General features: G+C 59.9%; 8 protein-coding genes across 8 annotated transcripts; 2 read left to right on the top strand and 6 right to left on the bottom strand.

The window, feature by feature from the left end:
• Window positions 1-127: 127 nt before the first annotated feature.
• On the bottom strand, window positions 128-1150 carry SDRG_17044 (hypothetical protein). Its single transcript, XM_008623276.1, has one exon. It carries the CDS (start codon window positions 1133-1135, stop codon window positions 188-190), a length of 948 nt encoding a protein of 315 aa, XP_008621498.1. The 5' UTR covers window positions 1136-1150; the 3' UTR covers window positions 128-187.
• Window positions 1151-1528: 378 nt separating this feature from the next.
• On the bottom strand, window positions 1529-3197 carry SDRG_17045 (hypothetical protein). The gene is made up of 8 exons (XM_008623277.1): window positions 3045-3197; window positions 2759-2988; window positions 2634-2713; window positions 2481-2590; window positions 2128-2434; window positions 1930-2074; window positions 1750-1885; window positions 1529-1711 (listed from the first exon to the last, which is right to left on the bottom strand). Exons 1-8 carry the CDS (start codon window positions 3168-3170, stop codon window positions 1661-1663), a joined length of 1185 nt encoding a protein of 394 aa, XP_008621499.1. The 5' UTR covers window positions 3171-3197; the 3' UTR covers window positions 1529-1660.
• Window positions 3198-3317: 120 nt separating this feature from the next.
• On the top strand, window positions 3318-3832 carry SDRG_17046 (hypothetical protein). The gene is made up of 2 exons (XM_008623278.1): window positions 3318-3623; window positions 3670-3832. The coding sequence occupies exons 1-2, from the start codon at window positions 3330-3332 to the stop codon at window positions 3799-3801; spliced, it is 426 nt and encodes a 141-aa protein (XP_008621500.1). The 5' UTR covers window positions 3318-3329; the 3' UTR covers window positions 3802-3832.
• On the bottom strand, window positions 3827-8616 carry SDRG_17047 (hypothetical protein; the record flags this gene model as incomplete). Its single annotated transcript, XM_008623279.1, has 2 exons — window positions 3827-8472; window positions 8523-8616. The coding sequence occupies 2 exons, from the start codon at window positions 8614-8616 to the stop codon at window positions 3827-3829; spliced, it is 4740 nt and encodes a 1579-aa protein (XP_008621501.1).
• Window positions 8617-8691: 75 nt separating this feature from the next.
• SDRG_17048 (hypothetical protein) lies at window positions 8692-10035 on the bottom strand. The gene is made up of 7 exons (XM_008623280.1): window positions 9800-10035; window positions 9640-9761; window positions 9428-9595; window positions 9211-9382; window positions 9104-9167; window positions 8927-9060; window positions 8692-8882 (listed from the first exon to the last, which is right to left on the bottom strand). Exons 1-7 carry the CDS (start codon window positions 10018-10020, stop codon window positions 8819-8821), a joined length of 945 nt encoding a protein of 314 aa, XP_008621502.1. The 5' UTR covers window positions 10021-10035; the 3' UTR covers window positions 8692-8818.
• Window positions 10036-10591: 556 nt separating this feature from the next.
• SDRG_17049 (hypothetical protein) lies at window positions 10592-13092 on the bottom strand. The gene is made up of 12 exons (XM_008623281.1): window positions 12865-13092; window positions 12761-12814; window positions 12293-12710; window positions 12059-12242; window positions 11956-12010; window positions 11841-11906; window positions 11713-11796; window positions 11346-11666; window positions 11238-11293; window positions 11108-11190; window positions 10950-11059; window positions 10592-10908 (listed from the first exon to the last, which is right to left on the bottom strand). Exons 1-12 carry the CDS (start codon window positions 12997-12999, stop codon window positions 10825-10827), a joined length of 1650 nt encoding a protein of 549 aa, XP_008621503.1. The 5' UTR covers window positions 13000-13092; the 3' UTR covers window positions 10592-10824.
• A 280-nt stretch (window positions 13093-13372) lies between these two features.
• SDRG_17050 (hypothetical protein) lies at window positions 13373-14177 on the bottom strand. Its single transcript, XM_008623282.1, has 5 exons — window positions 14105-14177; window positions 13927-14062; window positions 13817-13887; window positions 13655-13771; window positions 13373-13606 (listed from the first exon to the last, which is right to left on the bottom strand). The coding sequence occupies exons 1-5, from the start codon at window positions 14168-14170 to the stop codon at window positions 13541-13543; spliced, it is 456 nt and encodes a 151-aa protein (XP_008621504.1). The 5' UTR covers window positions 14171-14177; the 3' UTR covers window positions 13373-13540.
• A 48-nt stretch (window positions 14178-14225) lies between these two features.
• On the top strand, window positions 14226-15684 carry SDRG_17051 (hypothetical protein). The gene is made up of 2 exons (XM_008623283.1): window positions 14226-14706; window positions 14758-15684. Exons 1-2 carry the CDS (start codon window positions 14269-14271, stop codon window positions 15517-15519), a joined length of 1200 nt encoding a protein of 399 aa, XP_008621505.1. The 5' UTR covers window positions 14226-14268; the 3' UTR covers window positions 15520-15684.
• Window positions 15685-15887: the final 203 nt, after the last annotated feature.

Below are 15887 nucleotides of genomic sequence, written 5' to 3' on the forward strand. Positions count from 1 at the left end.
GGAAGCTGTGGCGGCTGCACGGACAGCAGTCGCTGCCATGCACGCTCATAGAGGGCCAGCCTTGCTACGTCGTGGCAAGAGTGCCGTATGAGCTGTCACCTTGGGCCAACCCACCGTGCCCACCACATGTCGCTTGTAGGACGCCACACGTTGATTGATTTGTTAAATTAGTTGGCTGCCGACGCAATCAGTGGGCATCCGCTTCGAACGTCGCGAGGAGCGAGTGGATCGAGTGGTCCGTCTCGGGCATGAGCTCCGCGACCGACGCTGCCGTGGTGCGCGACGGAATGCTGTCGTCGCTGTCGTCGTCGGGCTGTCGCCACACCTCTGGTTTTCGGCGCCACGGAACGCCCGCCAACTGCTTGTGCAGGAGCGACGGCGGCGACGAGACTGGCGGACGCAGAAACGTCGACACGGCCTGGTCGACCGGTGTCGACGGCGAGAGGAATCGGTCCTCGCGAAGTCGCTTGGGCGGCAAGAGCGACGTCGTCTCGCGCGGCCGCTTCTTGGTCGAGGCAAAGTAGTCGGACGGAAGGAGTGACTGGAGCCCATCGCCCGGCAAGTCGAGCTCTTCCGACGACAGCGTTGCATCGTCGTCGCCGTCGGTGTGGTCGGTGGCGTCTACCGGGGCGGCGTTGAGAAGGCTAAAGAGGTCCGGCGGCAGTGGAAATACGCTTGGCGCCTGGAGCTCCGTGTCGATCGCGCCATCGTCGGCGTCGTAGGCTTCTTCCTCGACGACGTGCTCACTATAGATAGTCTCGAGGTACTCGGCGGCGGCGTACTGGTGCGCCTCAATCGCCACTTCGAGCGGCGTGCAGTCGTTGTGGTCGGTCCAGTCGACGCGGGCACCAATCGCGACGAGCCGCTGGAGGAAGGCCACGTGCCCGCCGTACGCGGCTTGGTGCGCGACGCTCACACCGCGGTCGCTGCGCGCGCTCAAGTCGGCGCCGAGCATATGGAGCACATTGAGCACTTGGACGTGGCCGTTGCGCGCGGCTTCGTGGGCAGCAGTCCGGCCGGCGTCGTCGGCGGCGTTGATGGCGGCGCCGTTCATGATCAAGCTCGCGACGAGGTCGTGGCGGCCCTTCCGCGCAGCCCGCTGCAGCAAGCGGAGGTCCTCGATCGACGACGTCATGCCAAAGCAAGATCCCAAGTACGTACTGGAAAGGTCAACCGTTGCCAACCACGATCTATGGACGGTTTCAGCTTCGAACTTTTACGGTTGCGCCAATCGGACGCAAGACTAGACGCACCCAACCCACCGCTTTGCTATTGCAGGATCTCGCGCTCTCGATACCGCACCCAAGTCGTGCCCGCGGGGTCGCTGTCGCGTCGGCTGTTCTCTGAAAGCCGCTGCAATCGACTGTCTGGACGCCGAGGCGGATACGAATGGCGCGTCCCAGTGTCATGCTCGAGACGTGTCGGTGCAACGGAAAGTTGCGTGTAAATAGCTGTAGGTGCACTGTGGCGGACTGTCGATGCGACAGTCGCCGTCTCAAGCCTTTCTCCGAACGTCGAAGCTTTCGACTGGACGTTGAAGTAGCTCGAGTTCCATATATATGACTACTATTCTCCGATTCTCCGTTCAACTAACTAATTGTCGCCTGAGACGGTCCTGTGTACAATACAAAACATGTCATTTGCTGGCGGATCCACCATTTTACACGGCTGGTGGTGCGCCAGTGTCGGAGGTCGGAGCTTTTCGGTAGCACTAGAAAGCAATCAGATCTGGGTACACAGTTCACATACCAGAATCAGCGGCTTCTCCTCCAAGCAGACACCGTGGATGGTCTCGAGCGCGAGCGTCGCCAGCGCCACATCTGGGAACTCGACAAATGCTTGGCCCTTGAGCCGCCCTTCTTTAAACAACTTGATCGAGAGGAGGCTACGCGACCGCGTCACTTGACAATTTGATACATTTGTGCGTACCCCATGGACGCGTCGTCGGGGAAGACCGCCCCAAAGACGTGGCGAAGGTCCGACTCGTCGACGGACTTGGCGATATTCTTGATGTAGAGCACACGCGACGGGTCGCCTCGGGCGTACCCCTTCATGTACTTGAGCTCCAAGAGCGCTACGATGTCTTCGATCAGCCTCTGTATACTCTCATGAAGGTGAAGATGAGACCCTCGGGGGCGAGTCGAGTTCGATTCAACTCGGCCTCGGAGATGACGCCGGGGCGCGCCACGAGACGGGGCGCCGGCGCGTCGTCGACAAACGCGAGGGCGACGCGCAGTGCTTTTTTCGGTGGTTTGGCGCCCCGTGGTCGCTGGCTGGGCACCGCTACGGGCCGTTCGATGACGTCGGCGGGGGCGTCCGGACCAAGAACGGCCGCGTCCGCAGTCGCCTCGTCGTCCTTCTCGTCGTCGTCCTCGTCGTCGTCGCTGGCTTGAAAGGCATCTTCGTACTGGCGTTTGCCGCCGGCAGCGAGCACCTACCGCAAGCCGCGATAGTAGCACGTCAGATCGTAGAACTCCTACGTCAGTCGAGAAGGGGCCGCGGATGACGTCCTTCTCGAACGGTGGCGGCAAGTGCATCTTGTTCATGAGATGCAGCACTTGTGTGTACAGCTTGGGCAGGGCCATGAGCGCTATGTAGATGGTGACGAGGAAGGGCGACGCCGTGGGACTTACCGTTGGCGACATTGGCCACGATCTCGGGCGTCGCCTTGGGGTACTTGTACGCGAGCAGCGGCGACGGCGGGTAGTGCAGTCTATGTCGCCTGCATGTGGCATACGCATATCCTCCGAACGCGTACCCGAGATGCGGTGCAATTGGCGTCGGCTGCCGCGCTGTCGATGGTGTCGATGGCGTCGGCTCGGGTGGCAGCGGCGGAAAGATCGGTGCGGTTGAAGGTGGTGGGGCGTCGAGTGGGCCGCCGTGGACCCGCGCCTGGAGCTGGTGATCAGCCAGCCGCATCTTGCCGAGTCGTGCCACAGCAGCGTTGCCAATGCTGTCGTTCGGGAAGGCGGCTAACGCTGCTTTCTTCTACGCAGGATCGGGACCCATGGAGCTTCTGCGGTAGAGCATGCATGGCGCTGTACCTTGCTGCGGCTTGTCAGCACGCGGATATCGGTGGCGCCGACATGCTGCAGCAGCTCTTCGATCGCCGACGTCGCCAGCGCCGCCGGGAGGTTGCGCACCTCGACGACGAAGCCATCGAGTGCCATGCTTGTGCTTCTGTGGTCTCCGCGCCGTATCCGGATCCGCGGTGCCATACACTGGTTGAACCAGTGTTTTATAACGTGGCACATGCCATATCTAGAATGCCGCATTGCAAAAGTGAAATGCCGAAAATACGCATCACTTTTGCTTTTTGTGTATCCAGCATGTGGAGCAGCGCCGTGTCGGGCGCGATCGCCGCCTGCTCGGGCATGCTCGGCAAGTTCTCCTCGGACGACTCAACCTCCATGCTGCATGTGGTCCAGGAAACCTGCATGAGCATGGCGACCGAGGTGGCCTGGCTCGACTGCGCCTACGTGAGCGTCGGCGTCCGGGTCCTCTTCTTCATCGCGATGCTGCTCTCGAACGCCGTCATGCTCAACTTCTTCGTGCAAGGCCTCCATGAGACCGACTCGCTTACAGCGACGATCACGAGCTCGGCCATCAACTTTGTCGTGACGGTAGACCCCATGCGTCATCGACAGGTGGTTGATCCGTCGACGGTAGGCGATCCTGGGCCTCGCCATTTTCCACGAGCACCTCCCACTGCAATGGTGGCTCGGCGCCTCCATTATCCTCCTCGGCATGGGCTGCCTTCTCTACGGCGACAAGGCGACGACCAAGACCAAGGACGAATGAACATGCAAATAAATGTTTCGAGCGACTAGGACGACGTGGCTTGCGACGCGCGGTTGGCGAGGTTGAGTTCGAGGAGCTCGGGTGGCCAGTTTTCCAGCACGACGAGTCGCAGCCAGTCGTGCTCGTTGCGCTCGAGGTACCAGCTACAGAACGCTTCGATCGACACCATCTCGTCGGGCCCGCCGGGCGCGAAGCCCCCGACACAAGCTTTCGCGCCGGCCTTGGCGCTGCCTTCGATATGGCTCTCCACGTCCAGGCTACTGCTGCTAATGGCGTAGAGCATCTTGAGAAAGGCCTCGAGGCAGAGCTGCAGGATCGAGCGTGGGACGAAATGGTGCTGGCTCACGTCGTCGACGAGCTGCTCTGTAAACGCAGTGAAGCACAGCAGCGCGGTCCCATGCAGAAGGATCTCGAGGAGCGACCCGTCCGTGAAGACCATGAGGCCGCAGAGCAAGTGCACGAGGGGCACGGTCGTCGCGCGCCGCCGGATGCGCGCATCGGCCGCGTCGTCCGTGTTGGCGGCAAATGCCGCAAACACCGCGTCCGCAAAGCTCAGTACGTAGCTATTGGTGCAGTGGGCGTGCGTCGCGCAGAGTTGAAGCAGCGCGCTTCGGAACTGGTCCTTTGTCAGCGCCACCTGCACCGTCGGCGAGAGGAGGTCGGTCGACGGTGCTTCGTGGCGCTTGAGGAAGCTCTTGAGCACCGTGAGGAGCTGCAGCGGCGCGTACAGATGGAGCTCCAAGTGCACGAGACACTCGCGGAGTCCTTGGATACCGGACGCGGTGAAGCGCAGCGGCCGGCTCGGTAGACGCATCTCGAGCAGCACCGGGTCGTGCAATGAGGCGGGCGAAAGGCCAATGTCGGAGGCGCGGACGCCATGCTGCGTCGGCGGCGTCGACGTCTCGTGCTGCCACTTGGCCACGTCAAGCAGCTCGACCCACGACAGCGTCTCGTAGCCGCCGCCGTTGTACCACTCGCCAAACTGCTCGAACGAGATGCGGTTCCTCGTCCGGAGGCTTGCGTCCAGCGTGATCTCCGAGAGGACCTTGGTCGTGGCCTCCCCGACCACCTCGTCCGCCTCGACGTACATGTGCTCGAGGCCCGACCGGTACCGCGCATCACTCAGCACCATGAGCGCTAAGAGAAACGAGCGCAAATACAAGAAGAGCATGCCATGGGGCAGCTTGGTCTGCTGGGGCGACCCTTTGTTGGCCAACGACACGAGCAGATCGAACGCGGCCGCCAGCTTCTGGCTCTTGGAGCCGTGCCCGAGGATCGTGAGCCCGCACGCGAGCTCGAGCGCTTGGACTTTGCCAGTTTTCTTGCGGTCGTAGACGCCAAAGAGCCGTGCGAGGAGGCGCGACGCGAGCTGCTGGCCTTCTTCGTTGATGGCTTGGCGCGGAATGAGCTTGCGGATGCAGCGATAAAAGCTTGCGCGCGAGATGACGAGGCCGCCGCCGTCGACGGTACTGCCATGCTGCGGCCGCGCGTTGGCGACGATGGCTTCGTGGATCGCGGCCACCGGGAGCGACAGGAACTGCGTCGCGTCCAGCATACTCAGGTACGTCGCAATGTCCTTCTCAGAGTACTGCAGCAGGCTCCCTTCTTCGTGCATGTCAAAGGCGTACGCGAGCGGCTTCTCGCGTGCGTGGGCGTCCATCGCCGCCTTTGTCGGCCACTTGCTCAGGTCGAGGAGCTCGAGCCACGGGCAGCACTGGTACCCGCCGGCGCTGTACCACTCGGCAAAGACGCCGAGCGAGATCGACGACCGCGACTGCGTCTCGCAAAACACTTGGGACGTGAGGGCGCCGGCCGCGCGCTCGGCAGCAAAGAGGTTGGACGACGACGACGCGGCCTCGGCCAGCGAAAATGAAAACAGCAGCGCGAGGATGCTTTTGAAGAGCTCGAAGAGGGCCCGGCGCGAGATGCAGCCGTCGTGGTGCACGTCGTAGAGCGTGAAGAGCACGCCGAGCTTGTTGCTTTTCGAACCTGCGCAGAGGATACTGAGCCCGGACAACAAGTGGAGCTTGTCGACCGCGCTGCCCATGATCGAGCCGGGAACCGACGTCGTGATCATAGTCTCCGAGTCGTCGTCGCTGCCGTCGAGGTTGGTCTCGGTTTCGTAAAGTGAAAAGAGCCGCAGGAGGTGGTACGAGAGGAACTCTTGGTCTTCGCTGCTCAAGCCTTCCTTGGGCGCGAGGCTCCGGATTGCATACAAAAACCCCGACTTGGTGAGGCACTTGCCCTTCGCAAACTTGTCAAGGCTCGTGTAGAGCGCTTCGCACGTCAAGAGCCGCAGTCGGAGCTTGTCGGCGATCGTCGAGACGACCGCGACGTCCCGTAGCCGGATCCGGAGCATCGTCGCATCGTACGACGTGAGCTTGAACTGAAAGACCACCGAGGACGAGTCCTTGTAGCCGTCTTGGGTGCTCGCGGGGTACCCGCCGGCGCTGCTCACGACCGTCGTCGTTGTCTCGACCAGCGCGTCTTCCTTTTCTTGGCCGGCGGCCGTCGACGCGGTGAAGCTACTGACAGCATTTGCGATCGTTGCGTCGACAACGGGCCATTTCTTGGCATCGAGGAGCTCGATCCACGGGATGAGCGCGTACCCTTTCTCCGAGTACCAGTCGGCAAAGTCGGCAAATGCCACTTTGGAGCGCAGCACGAGGTCGTCGCCGCTCATCGACTCGTTGAAGATGCTCTTGGCGATCGAAATGCACGCGGCGTCGCAGATGTACCCGATCGTGTCGGCCGACAAGTCGGCGCCGTTCCCGAGCGCCAGGAGCATGGTCAGGAATGAGCGCAAAAACTTCCACATCTCCCGGCGCGTGAGGAACCCGTCGCCGTCTTCGTCAAAGAGGCCAAAGCAAAATGCGAGCTTGCTGCTCTTCGAGCCGCCGACGAGGAGGAGGAAGCCCGAGACAAACTCGGTCGCGTCGAGCTTCCCGGTGCCAGTCCGGTTGAACGCAAAGAAGAGGGCGGCGAGGCCCGACCGGTCGAGGGCGTGCGGCAGCAGCGCGCCCATGCACGCGTCAAAGCGCCCCTTGTCGATGGTGGCGAGGCCGTTGTGCACGTCAATGTACGCTGCAAACGCATTGTGTACTGCGTTGACGTTGAGCGTATAGAGGTCCGTGTCCCGCTGCAGCTGCGCGTAGTGCAGCAGATCACCATTGTCAAAGGCGAGGTTCTGCACTGGGTGCAAGTCCGACTCGAGGAGGAGGTCGAACGCGAGGACCACGTCGTTCTTGAGGCAGAGCGCCGGAATCGAGTCGAGCGGCAGGAGGCCGCCGCCGTTGCTCTGCACATTGTGGTTGTCATTGGAGCCCGCGTCGTCCTTCTGGTTGGTCGCCCGAATGTTCTTGGCCGTGTAGTACATGCTGGCCGAGACGGGCTGCACCGGAGTCTTGTCCAAGATCGACGTGTTGAAGTCGCCGTAGACGAACGACCACTTCTTGAGGTCGAGGAGCTCGAGCCAGCTCAAGAGCTGGAAGCCGCCTTGGTTGTACCACCGGCCAAACGTCTCGAACGTGTACGTGGGTGCGTCCAGCGCCTCCAAGATCGCCGCGCCGCCCGCGTCGACAAACGCCAGGATCGACGACGTTGGCAGCGGCATGGACGGCGGTGCGAGCCCGAGGATCGTGAGGATGACCGACCGCAGGAAGCGCCAGAGCTGGCCTTTCGAGAGGTACCCGAGGTCGTCCGTATCGAAGAAATGGAAGCCGGCCGCGAGCTTGTCGCTCTTTGAGCCGTGCGCAAAGAGGCTAAAGCCGGCGGCGAGCTCGAACGCGTCGACCGTCGTCTTGCTGTGGGCGCCGCCGAGGTACTGCTTGAAGAGCGATCGCATGGTGCCCATGAGCTTGTCGTCGTCCATGACGTGGTTCGTGCACGTCATGCACGTGAGCTCGTTGACGCTTTCGATGAACGTGAGCTCGTCAAGCCACCCGTCGAGCGTGTGGTGCAAGAAGGTATCGTAGAGCGTCTGCGGCGACAGCACCGGAAAGCGCGTCGCCATGAGGACGTCCTCGAGCTCCACAGCGTGCGCTTCGTGGACGCCGAGGACGTGGCCCTCCGATACGAAGCCAAAGAGGACGCCGTCGCTCGTGCTTGGCGGCGGCGACACGGTCGCGCGCCCCTCGATCGCCCACCGGTCCATGTCGAGCAGCTTGAGGTACGGCGCCTCGGTGGCGCCCACAAGGAGGTACCAGTCCCAAATATGCTCAAATGTGAGCGTCGGCGTCTGTTCAAGAAGGCCGTGGACGGTCTTGGCGGCGCTGTTTGTGAGGAGCTCGACGATCGCGTCGGGCGCGTGGCTGTTCTCGTCGTCGGCGCCCGCAAAGAGGCAGTAGAGACCGAGGAGGAAGCCGCCGAGGACGCGGACGAGGTCGCCTTCCGTGATGACGTCGTCGGTCACGAGCGCCAGCGCCGTCCGGAGCTTGTCTTCGGTCGAGCCGTCGAGCACGGTCATGGCACCGATCGCGAGGTCTACCATGTCGACGCTGTACGCTGAGAAGGCGTGGTAGAGCAGCTCGAGCAGCGCGTGCGCCGAACGAAAGTCGCGGTCCGTCTGAATGCCACTCGCCGCCTTCATCCATGCGAGAAACGCGTCGCGCTCGAGCGTCGTGCCTGGCGTGACCTGCTCGGCCAGCGTGCCGAGGTGGCAGCCCTTGCGCACTAGGCCGCGAGTCCATGAGCCATCATTCACCCATTGCGCGTCGACGTACATGCAGTCGTGCCACCATGGATCTCGTCGGCCAGCGCCGGCTCGACCACGAAGCGCAGCCGCTGGCTCGTGTACGGCACGTCCACTTGGCTCATTCGTCGTCGTTGGCTTGGGAAGTTACACCGAACGCTCGATCACACGTCTTAGATACCAACGTGTGCGCGATGCCATTGGATAAAACTCGTTCATTACGGCAAGGCCATTGGCTGAAAACGGGCATGCAGAATACAAGCTCCTAAAATTTGGCGGCGCCAGCTGCGGGCCAAGATCGCAGCGCCCCTGCCTCTGCATCGCCGGCTACCCGCGCTTGGCCGCCTTGGACGAGGCGCGCCGCTTGGTCGTCTTGCGCGGCTGCTTGAGTCTACGCTACGTTGGCTGCGATATCCTGCAGAGGAGCCGGCGTACGTGTCCATGTCTGGGCCGTCGGTGGCGTCGCCCGTTGCCAGCCGAAAGACGGCTTCGCCCACCTTCTCGTGCGCGCTGTGGAGTTCATTGATCGCAGCGTCGATTGCGACATGCTCGACAAAGGCCCCGCAGAACTAGCCAGCATCTAGGTTGCAGCACAGCTCTCGATATGCCAACCTGCTTGAAGGTGCTACTGGTGTACAGACACGCCTCGACGACGGACAGCGCGGGGCAGGTGAACCTGCGCTCCTCTGCATGAGGCTGGCCTTGGCGCAGTGACGTACCTTTCGTGGCACCCGCGGTGCTCGTCGCGGACCTTGGCGACGACGGCTTCACTGAGCTTGGCCTGCGCGCCGTCCTTGCGCCGCTTCTCGTCAGCCGTCTCGAGCGCGGCCGCGTCCTTCTTCTCGGGCCGCGCGTACTCGGCGTAAATGTGGTAGACGTGGGCTAAGAACTCTACCATCTTCCTAAGTCACGAAGCCGCGGGTTGGATGCGCCAACCATTGTAGATCAAGCACGCCCGGAAGCATGTCAGGATGCGCTTGAATGGGATCTCGACGGCGCTGCTCTCGGGCTCGAGAAGGTGGCCGCACGCTTGGGCCACGAGCGAGCGCGGCAAGCCATGGCAGTTCGCGGCCGCCAGCTGGTGAAAGTCGTCCATCGTCATCTCTAGCGGCAGTCGCATCCTTCTGCAAGCTACGTCGGTGACGCACCGTACGCATCGTCAATGTGGCCAAGCGCGCTGTCGAGGAGCGCGAGAAACGCGAGGCGATTGCGGAGATTGGCATCGACGAACTCAAAGGACCGGCCTTCGACGTGCGTCATGGCTAGCACTCTACCGACACCTCAGATGCATAGTGCGGTAGCGGCTACCTGGAAAAATACTTGTCAAAGAAGCGGGCGGCGCTCTCGGGGCGCTCGAGAAGCAGCTGCTTGAGCGCGTCTTCAAGGAACGCCTTGACGCTTGTGCGCTCGAGGTACTCGAGGCTCGGAAGACTCTCGAGCGCGGCCGCCTCTGGCAGCAGAAGCGAGGCCCGCAGCACCTTGCGCGCGCGGTGGCTGCCGATCGGCGTCGTGCCAGGCGGCCCTTCCATGCCAAGATACGCACGGAAATAGTGTGAGCTAGGATCCCGCCGCGCTGCAATTCGCACCGACGGACTGCGCTCCTGGTTCGATATACTGTGTAAGCAAACGAACGCACGCAGTGAAGCCAGTGGCTGCCACGGCCAGCGACGCCGGCCGCTGTACATTGGCGCCATTTTCACTGCTCATGAGCGCACGAGCAATTAAATTATTGTAGTGACATTATTTAAATATAATTGGTTATTGTCCATATTGTTGGGAAGGCCCGTCGACGAGCAACTCAACCAACGGGCTGAAGTGGGAGATCACGCATGGGCCAACCTGTATGGTGGTTGCACTCCCGGCAAGGTCCAACCATCGGGACCCAAGGTCGTCGTCACCCATGCGCTTGTTATAACGCTATGATTGACACACGTGAGGAAGAGGTCGCCCATAGCTGGCCAGCACCATCTTGAGGACACCGCCCGAGTTTCAACGTCCATGGCCTTGTCGTCGACGAGAAGCATGGCCGACAAGAGTCGAGCGCCCAGTAACTCCTTGTACAGGGCAAAGCCACTGAGCTTGCTCTCATGGCGCCAAGGATTCACTGCTGCTGCGATCATTTGATTGGCTCGATCCCAAAAGTGATATTTGAACACTCAGATCGGATCACCAGCGTCTCTTCTCAACGCACTGGAACTGCGTCCACCGGCAGAAGACACGGCTGCGATGCATATAAAGGCACGTACTGCAACGATGCATATACGCTGTCGAGCACGAGGATCGAAGCGTGGACCAAGCGTAGACGGACACATGTGATTCGTGACGCACAGATCTTAGGCGGTCGCGAGCCGCACTTGCTTTTCAATCTTTTTGCGGATCTTGTCCGTCTTGGACGACGTGTCGCGGGGTCGAATTGCCTACAAAAATCATCAACTGCTGTTATATGCTCGTTCGTTACGAGGTAGATGAGCGTGAGGAAGGCAAGCGCGAGCAAAATGTAGAGAAACACGTTTTTGGCCCAGAAGAACGTAAAGCCCTTCATGTACTTGAGCTGCACGCCCATCATGGCTACATCAATCGGTCATACTGACAATGTGTGCATCAATATTGTCGTACTCTGAATGGTCGTCAAGCGCACATAGTCGCCAAATGCTTGGTTGGCGAACTGCACGCACGGGATGCAGCAGAGCAAGATGAGCCTACGTCGCATCTCAGACCTCATAGGGCTGGTTGCTTGTTTATGTACGTGAGATTGAAAAGGAATGAGTTCATGTACGTGCCGTTGAACTCCATGGGGTGCAGCTACGCCAAGGTATCAATCTATCAAGAATCGAGACTACGAGAGGAGACGTACCGCACAGCAAAAACAGCGCATGCCAAACTTGAAGCAGCCCTTGACGCAGCACGCGAGCAGGTAGAGCGTGAAGAGGCCGACCGAGATCGTGCCAAAGAGCGGGAACCACGAGTCGAACCAGAGAAAGTAGTTGTTGAGGAACGGCACAATCGGTACGCGCGGGAGCATCGCGAGGATGATCTGGAGGACCCAGAGAAAGCTCACAATCGAGCAAAGGAAGCCGAGCACGAGCTTCCCGATGGGCACCAACGGGTTGTAGTTTTTGTAGTCTTCGTGGCAGAGTTTGAGCTCCTGGACGTCCTTCTCGAGCAAGTAGACGGCCTAGTCATATACGTTTATATACATAAAGAACCGAGGGAACTTGTACCTGTTTGAACTTGTTCATCATGAGCAAGTCTTGCCGCGCTTGCTTTTGACGCTCGCGCAGCGAGAGTTTCGAACCCGTGACCGTCTGCAGTCCACAGTGTCGCGACTTTTTCAAGAGAATTTGCGTACGAGCTGCTGCGCCTTGATTTCTTTGCCGACTTCCAAAAGCTCGAGCGACCGGATCTGGATGAGCATCTACACCAGATTCGCTTGATCTTTGTCGAATTTATACTTGGCAACCAACCTTTTGTTGCGCATAAATGTCGGCGGGCATGAAGCGCGGACGGTAAAAGAAGGCCCTACGTGCAAATATCAAAGTTCTCAAACCGTCATGATCAAGATGGTACAGGATCAAGTCGAGCGGCAGCGCGATGAGACCGATCGCCACAAAGATCGTAAAGGCGAACCAGCCCACAAAGCTGAAGAGCGCCGTGATGTAGATGGGCACCGAGACCGCCACCGTCATGTTGGTCGCTTGGACCGGGTGCGTGAGCGCGGCGAGGCGCTCGTCCGAGCTAAGGACCGACCCGTCTACCAAGCATATATTGTCCCATTCGATTCACAACAATCAAGTGACAGACCGGTAAATGCATGAAAGCCAGAATACGCAGCGAGCGCTGACGGGACAACGATCGTCGAATGCGTCACGTTCGTCCCGTTGACGGACGTGATCGGGATCGAGCCGTTCGGAATCGAGCTCATGACAATGGCATCGTACGGGATCGTCGACGTGGACGACGTGGAGTATGTGATTGCAATCACAATCGCGACGACAACGAGCGTCCCGACCTCCATCTTGAGCGCGTCGAGCCAGCGCGAGGCTGCTTTGGCGCCGTCCAAGTCGTCGTCGCCCTCGTAGTAGTAGATAGCAAACGGAAGGAGCAGGACGAGGAAGACGACGATCGCCATAAACACGATGAGCCACAGCACCTCCATGTCGAGGTTGCCGCACGAGCCATTCCAGCCCGCGTCGCACCCAATGGCCGTCGAATTGTTGGCCTACGCGTCGCCGTATATAGCTGCATGCAGCATCCTCGATAGGGACGTACGACGTCGAGTGGGAGGAGGAGGACGCACGCTTCGGCGAGGAGGAGGCCAAAGATCTACGAAACATGCAATAAGAACTAGGAGCCGCGAGGTATGAACGGCGTACGACGAGGAGCTTGGGAAAGTACGCCGTGTTCTTATCGTCCGGATGCTGAAAGTAGACGAGGATGTAGACGTTGGCGGCGAGGAAGACGAAGCTCATGAGCACGACGACGACGATGAGGAACCAGTTGAGCGCCATCTCGCTGCGGGTCCCGATGAATCTGCCAACTGAAGCCGGTCGTTGCTCGGCCAAAGGGGTTTCGAGATCCAAATCCAGCTTGAAACGGGTGAAGAATACGACGAAAATGAAGGGTTTTGGGACAGGTATCAAGGCCAACTCCCCAGCGTAAGAGGATCACAGCGCTCCAGGAAGGTCCCGACACGCTGCTGTTCTAACTGGCAAAGGATCATTTAAGAAGCAAGCTAATTAGTCGTAAGACCGTACTTAAACAGAACCAAATTCTTTAGTATTGGCTCTGTTTAACTTTGTTTTCAAAAGCCAATTAGTCGTTAAATTCATTTCAACGAGTCTGCGAGCATGAGGAAGATTATGTTGCATTTGCTACCACGAATTCTTGATTTCGAGTCGTTTGAATTCCGTGAATTAATCGATCCCAGCGTATGTATATGTATCGGCAGGTACGAACAACAAAGGCTGCTGTACGTTTTACATTTTGGGAATTCCCTTTCCCTTGAAGCAAACTTTGGGGTTGGAAGTACGTGCCATTTTGTGTGATGCGTCATTTTGTCATCATCATGTTGACGTACTCTTCGTAGTTGACGAGCCCGTTCGAGTCGGGCTCGAGCTGTGCAAGAGCATCTCAGGCGGTGGGATAAGCGAGGCGTGCGCGTACCTGGCAGATGAGCTCCCGCGCCTGCTCTTCCGAGATCTTGTCGCTGCCATACGTCGTGAGCGCGCTCAGGAGCCGCTCGACGCGAATACACCCGGGCGTGCTCGGGTTCTCAAACAGCTAAATGCTCGCATTTGGTTGGGAAAGCTGCAAGAGGGGTGAGACCTTGAAGGACGCTTTGACTTGGTCGGCGCTGTACGTTGCGTTTACCTTGCGGCTCATGACGGCCACAAACTCTGTGGAGAATAAGACGACCATAAGCCACACGAACGCACCGTCAAAGTCGATCTCGCCGTTGCTGTCTTGGTCGATCTCGTTGATCATGAGGTCGATCTCTTCCGGTGACGTGTTGATGCCGAGAGTGTCCATGAGCTCGCCGAGCTCCACCTTGGTGATGGACCCGCCACGATCCTACTCGGTTCTTAGCGCCAGTAGCAATCAGATGCCCTCTACGCGGTCGACGAGGTTGAAGATCTCACGGAACTCGGCGATCTCCGTCTCGGTCAGGTCCTGCGTCATGTTTGCACCAAAGGCAATGTGAAACGACCAATCACACACCGCCAGTGTCGCGATCCGGCCAATCACCGCGCTGCAAAGCAATCTTTCGAAAGGGTGCGATGGGCCGAACTCTCAGCGCCGGCCCGCCCACGACGGTGAGCAAGAACACAGTCCAGGGCTTTGTCGTGCCCATCAAGCACAGCAGCAATGTAAGTGCGGTCATCGCCGACCTCCAGACGCAACGCGCTTTGCGACGGGCCACCCACATCTCGTACGCGTACCGCGTCATCGAGATGGCCGACGACGCGTCCGACATGGCGTCGCGCGCCGTGGCCGAGCTCTACGACGTGGTTGAAGGCGCGCACGACGGTGGCATGTTTGGCGCTGGCGACAAACTGCTGTACGTGCTGCAGCGCTGGGATGTACACAATGTCGTCTTGGTCGTGAGTCGCATCGACGCCTCGTACTCGGGGCAGCTCCTCGGTGCCAACACGTACAAGCTGCTCGTCGAGAGCGCCAAGCAAGCCCTCGAACAGTTTGCCGTCGACTCGCTCGAGGTAGTGCCATGCACATACGCAGCGAAACCTTGACGAGGACGCACAACGTAGCCGGCCGAGGCCGCCAAGCTCGCGATGTCCGAGCTCCCGCCGCAGCTCCCGCCGGCCAAGATGGAAGCGACCAAGACCACTATCGCGTACGAAGGCGGCGCGTATATGGTCGACGGCGTCGTGCAAGGCACCAAGCAAGGGCGGATCAACCACTTTCTCGCGGATCGAAGCTCCAACCAGAGCCAGGACGCCAAGCACGAGACGCTTCGGAGCCTCGATGCGCTCGGGATTTCAAAAGACGAGCTCAATTTACTGCGCGCCGTTCGGTCGCCGTCCAAAGAGCTCCACACTGTATTGGTGTGCGTCGCGCTCTTGCTGCACGTCAAGGACGTCACGTGGACCGGCTGTCGCGATATGCTGCACGCGCCGAGCTTCTGTGCCAAGGTCCTCCGCGTCACGCCCGAGAAACTCACGTCGCGCCAAGTCCACTGCGTGCACGCGGTGCTCTCGGACGCCGACTTGGTGCCCGACGTTGTTCGCCGCGCGTCGACGACCGGGGCTGCGCTCCTCGCGTGGGTGCAAAGCCTCCTCGACAAGTACGACGAAGCGCACTTGGGCTTGTCGCTCGGCGCCGTGCCCGCACAGCCCACCGCGCGCATGGACGACACGCTCTTAGAGATGGCGGTGCGCCTCGAGCCTCCGTCGCGGCCGCCGCCCCCCGAAGCGCACTCGGTGATTCCGACCGACTTGTTTGCACCAGCAAAGCCGCCCAAGATAATCGACCACGGCCGCCTCATCAAGCAGCCCAAGATGCCAAAGTAGGAGCGACGTAGGATGCAGTTCCCGGTCCGAGAGGTGCATTAGTTGCTATGTCCGCTGAACCACAAGGAGTAGAGTGCATGTCGTTTAGTCGGTCATCGTAACAGCAGTCGCGCTAGAGCCCAAGGGAACACAGCCAAGGGATATGCTAGAAGAAGAAGAAGTAACCCCTGCTCCTTCTATTAGCTAGAAGCCGACGATGCGTCGCACGCGTAATGCGGGTGTGTGATGCTGGTCGGGTGTCGACGCTAAATCAAGTCCTAGTACTCTACTTAGTACAGTGCGGGCAACATTTATAGCCCCACCGTGTACGGCATGTTACAGACATTATTATCCGATAAAATTTTGTGAACATGTTGTTCAATATTGTG

Source organism: Saprolegnia diclina (assembly GCF_000281045.1).
Source record: "Saprolegnia diclina VS20 unplaced genomic scaffold supercont1.185, whole genome shotgun sequence".
NCBI lineage: Eukaryota > Oomycota > Saprolegniomycetes > Saprolegniales > Saprolegniaceae > Saprolegnia > Saprolegnia diclina.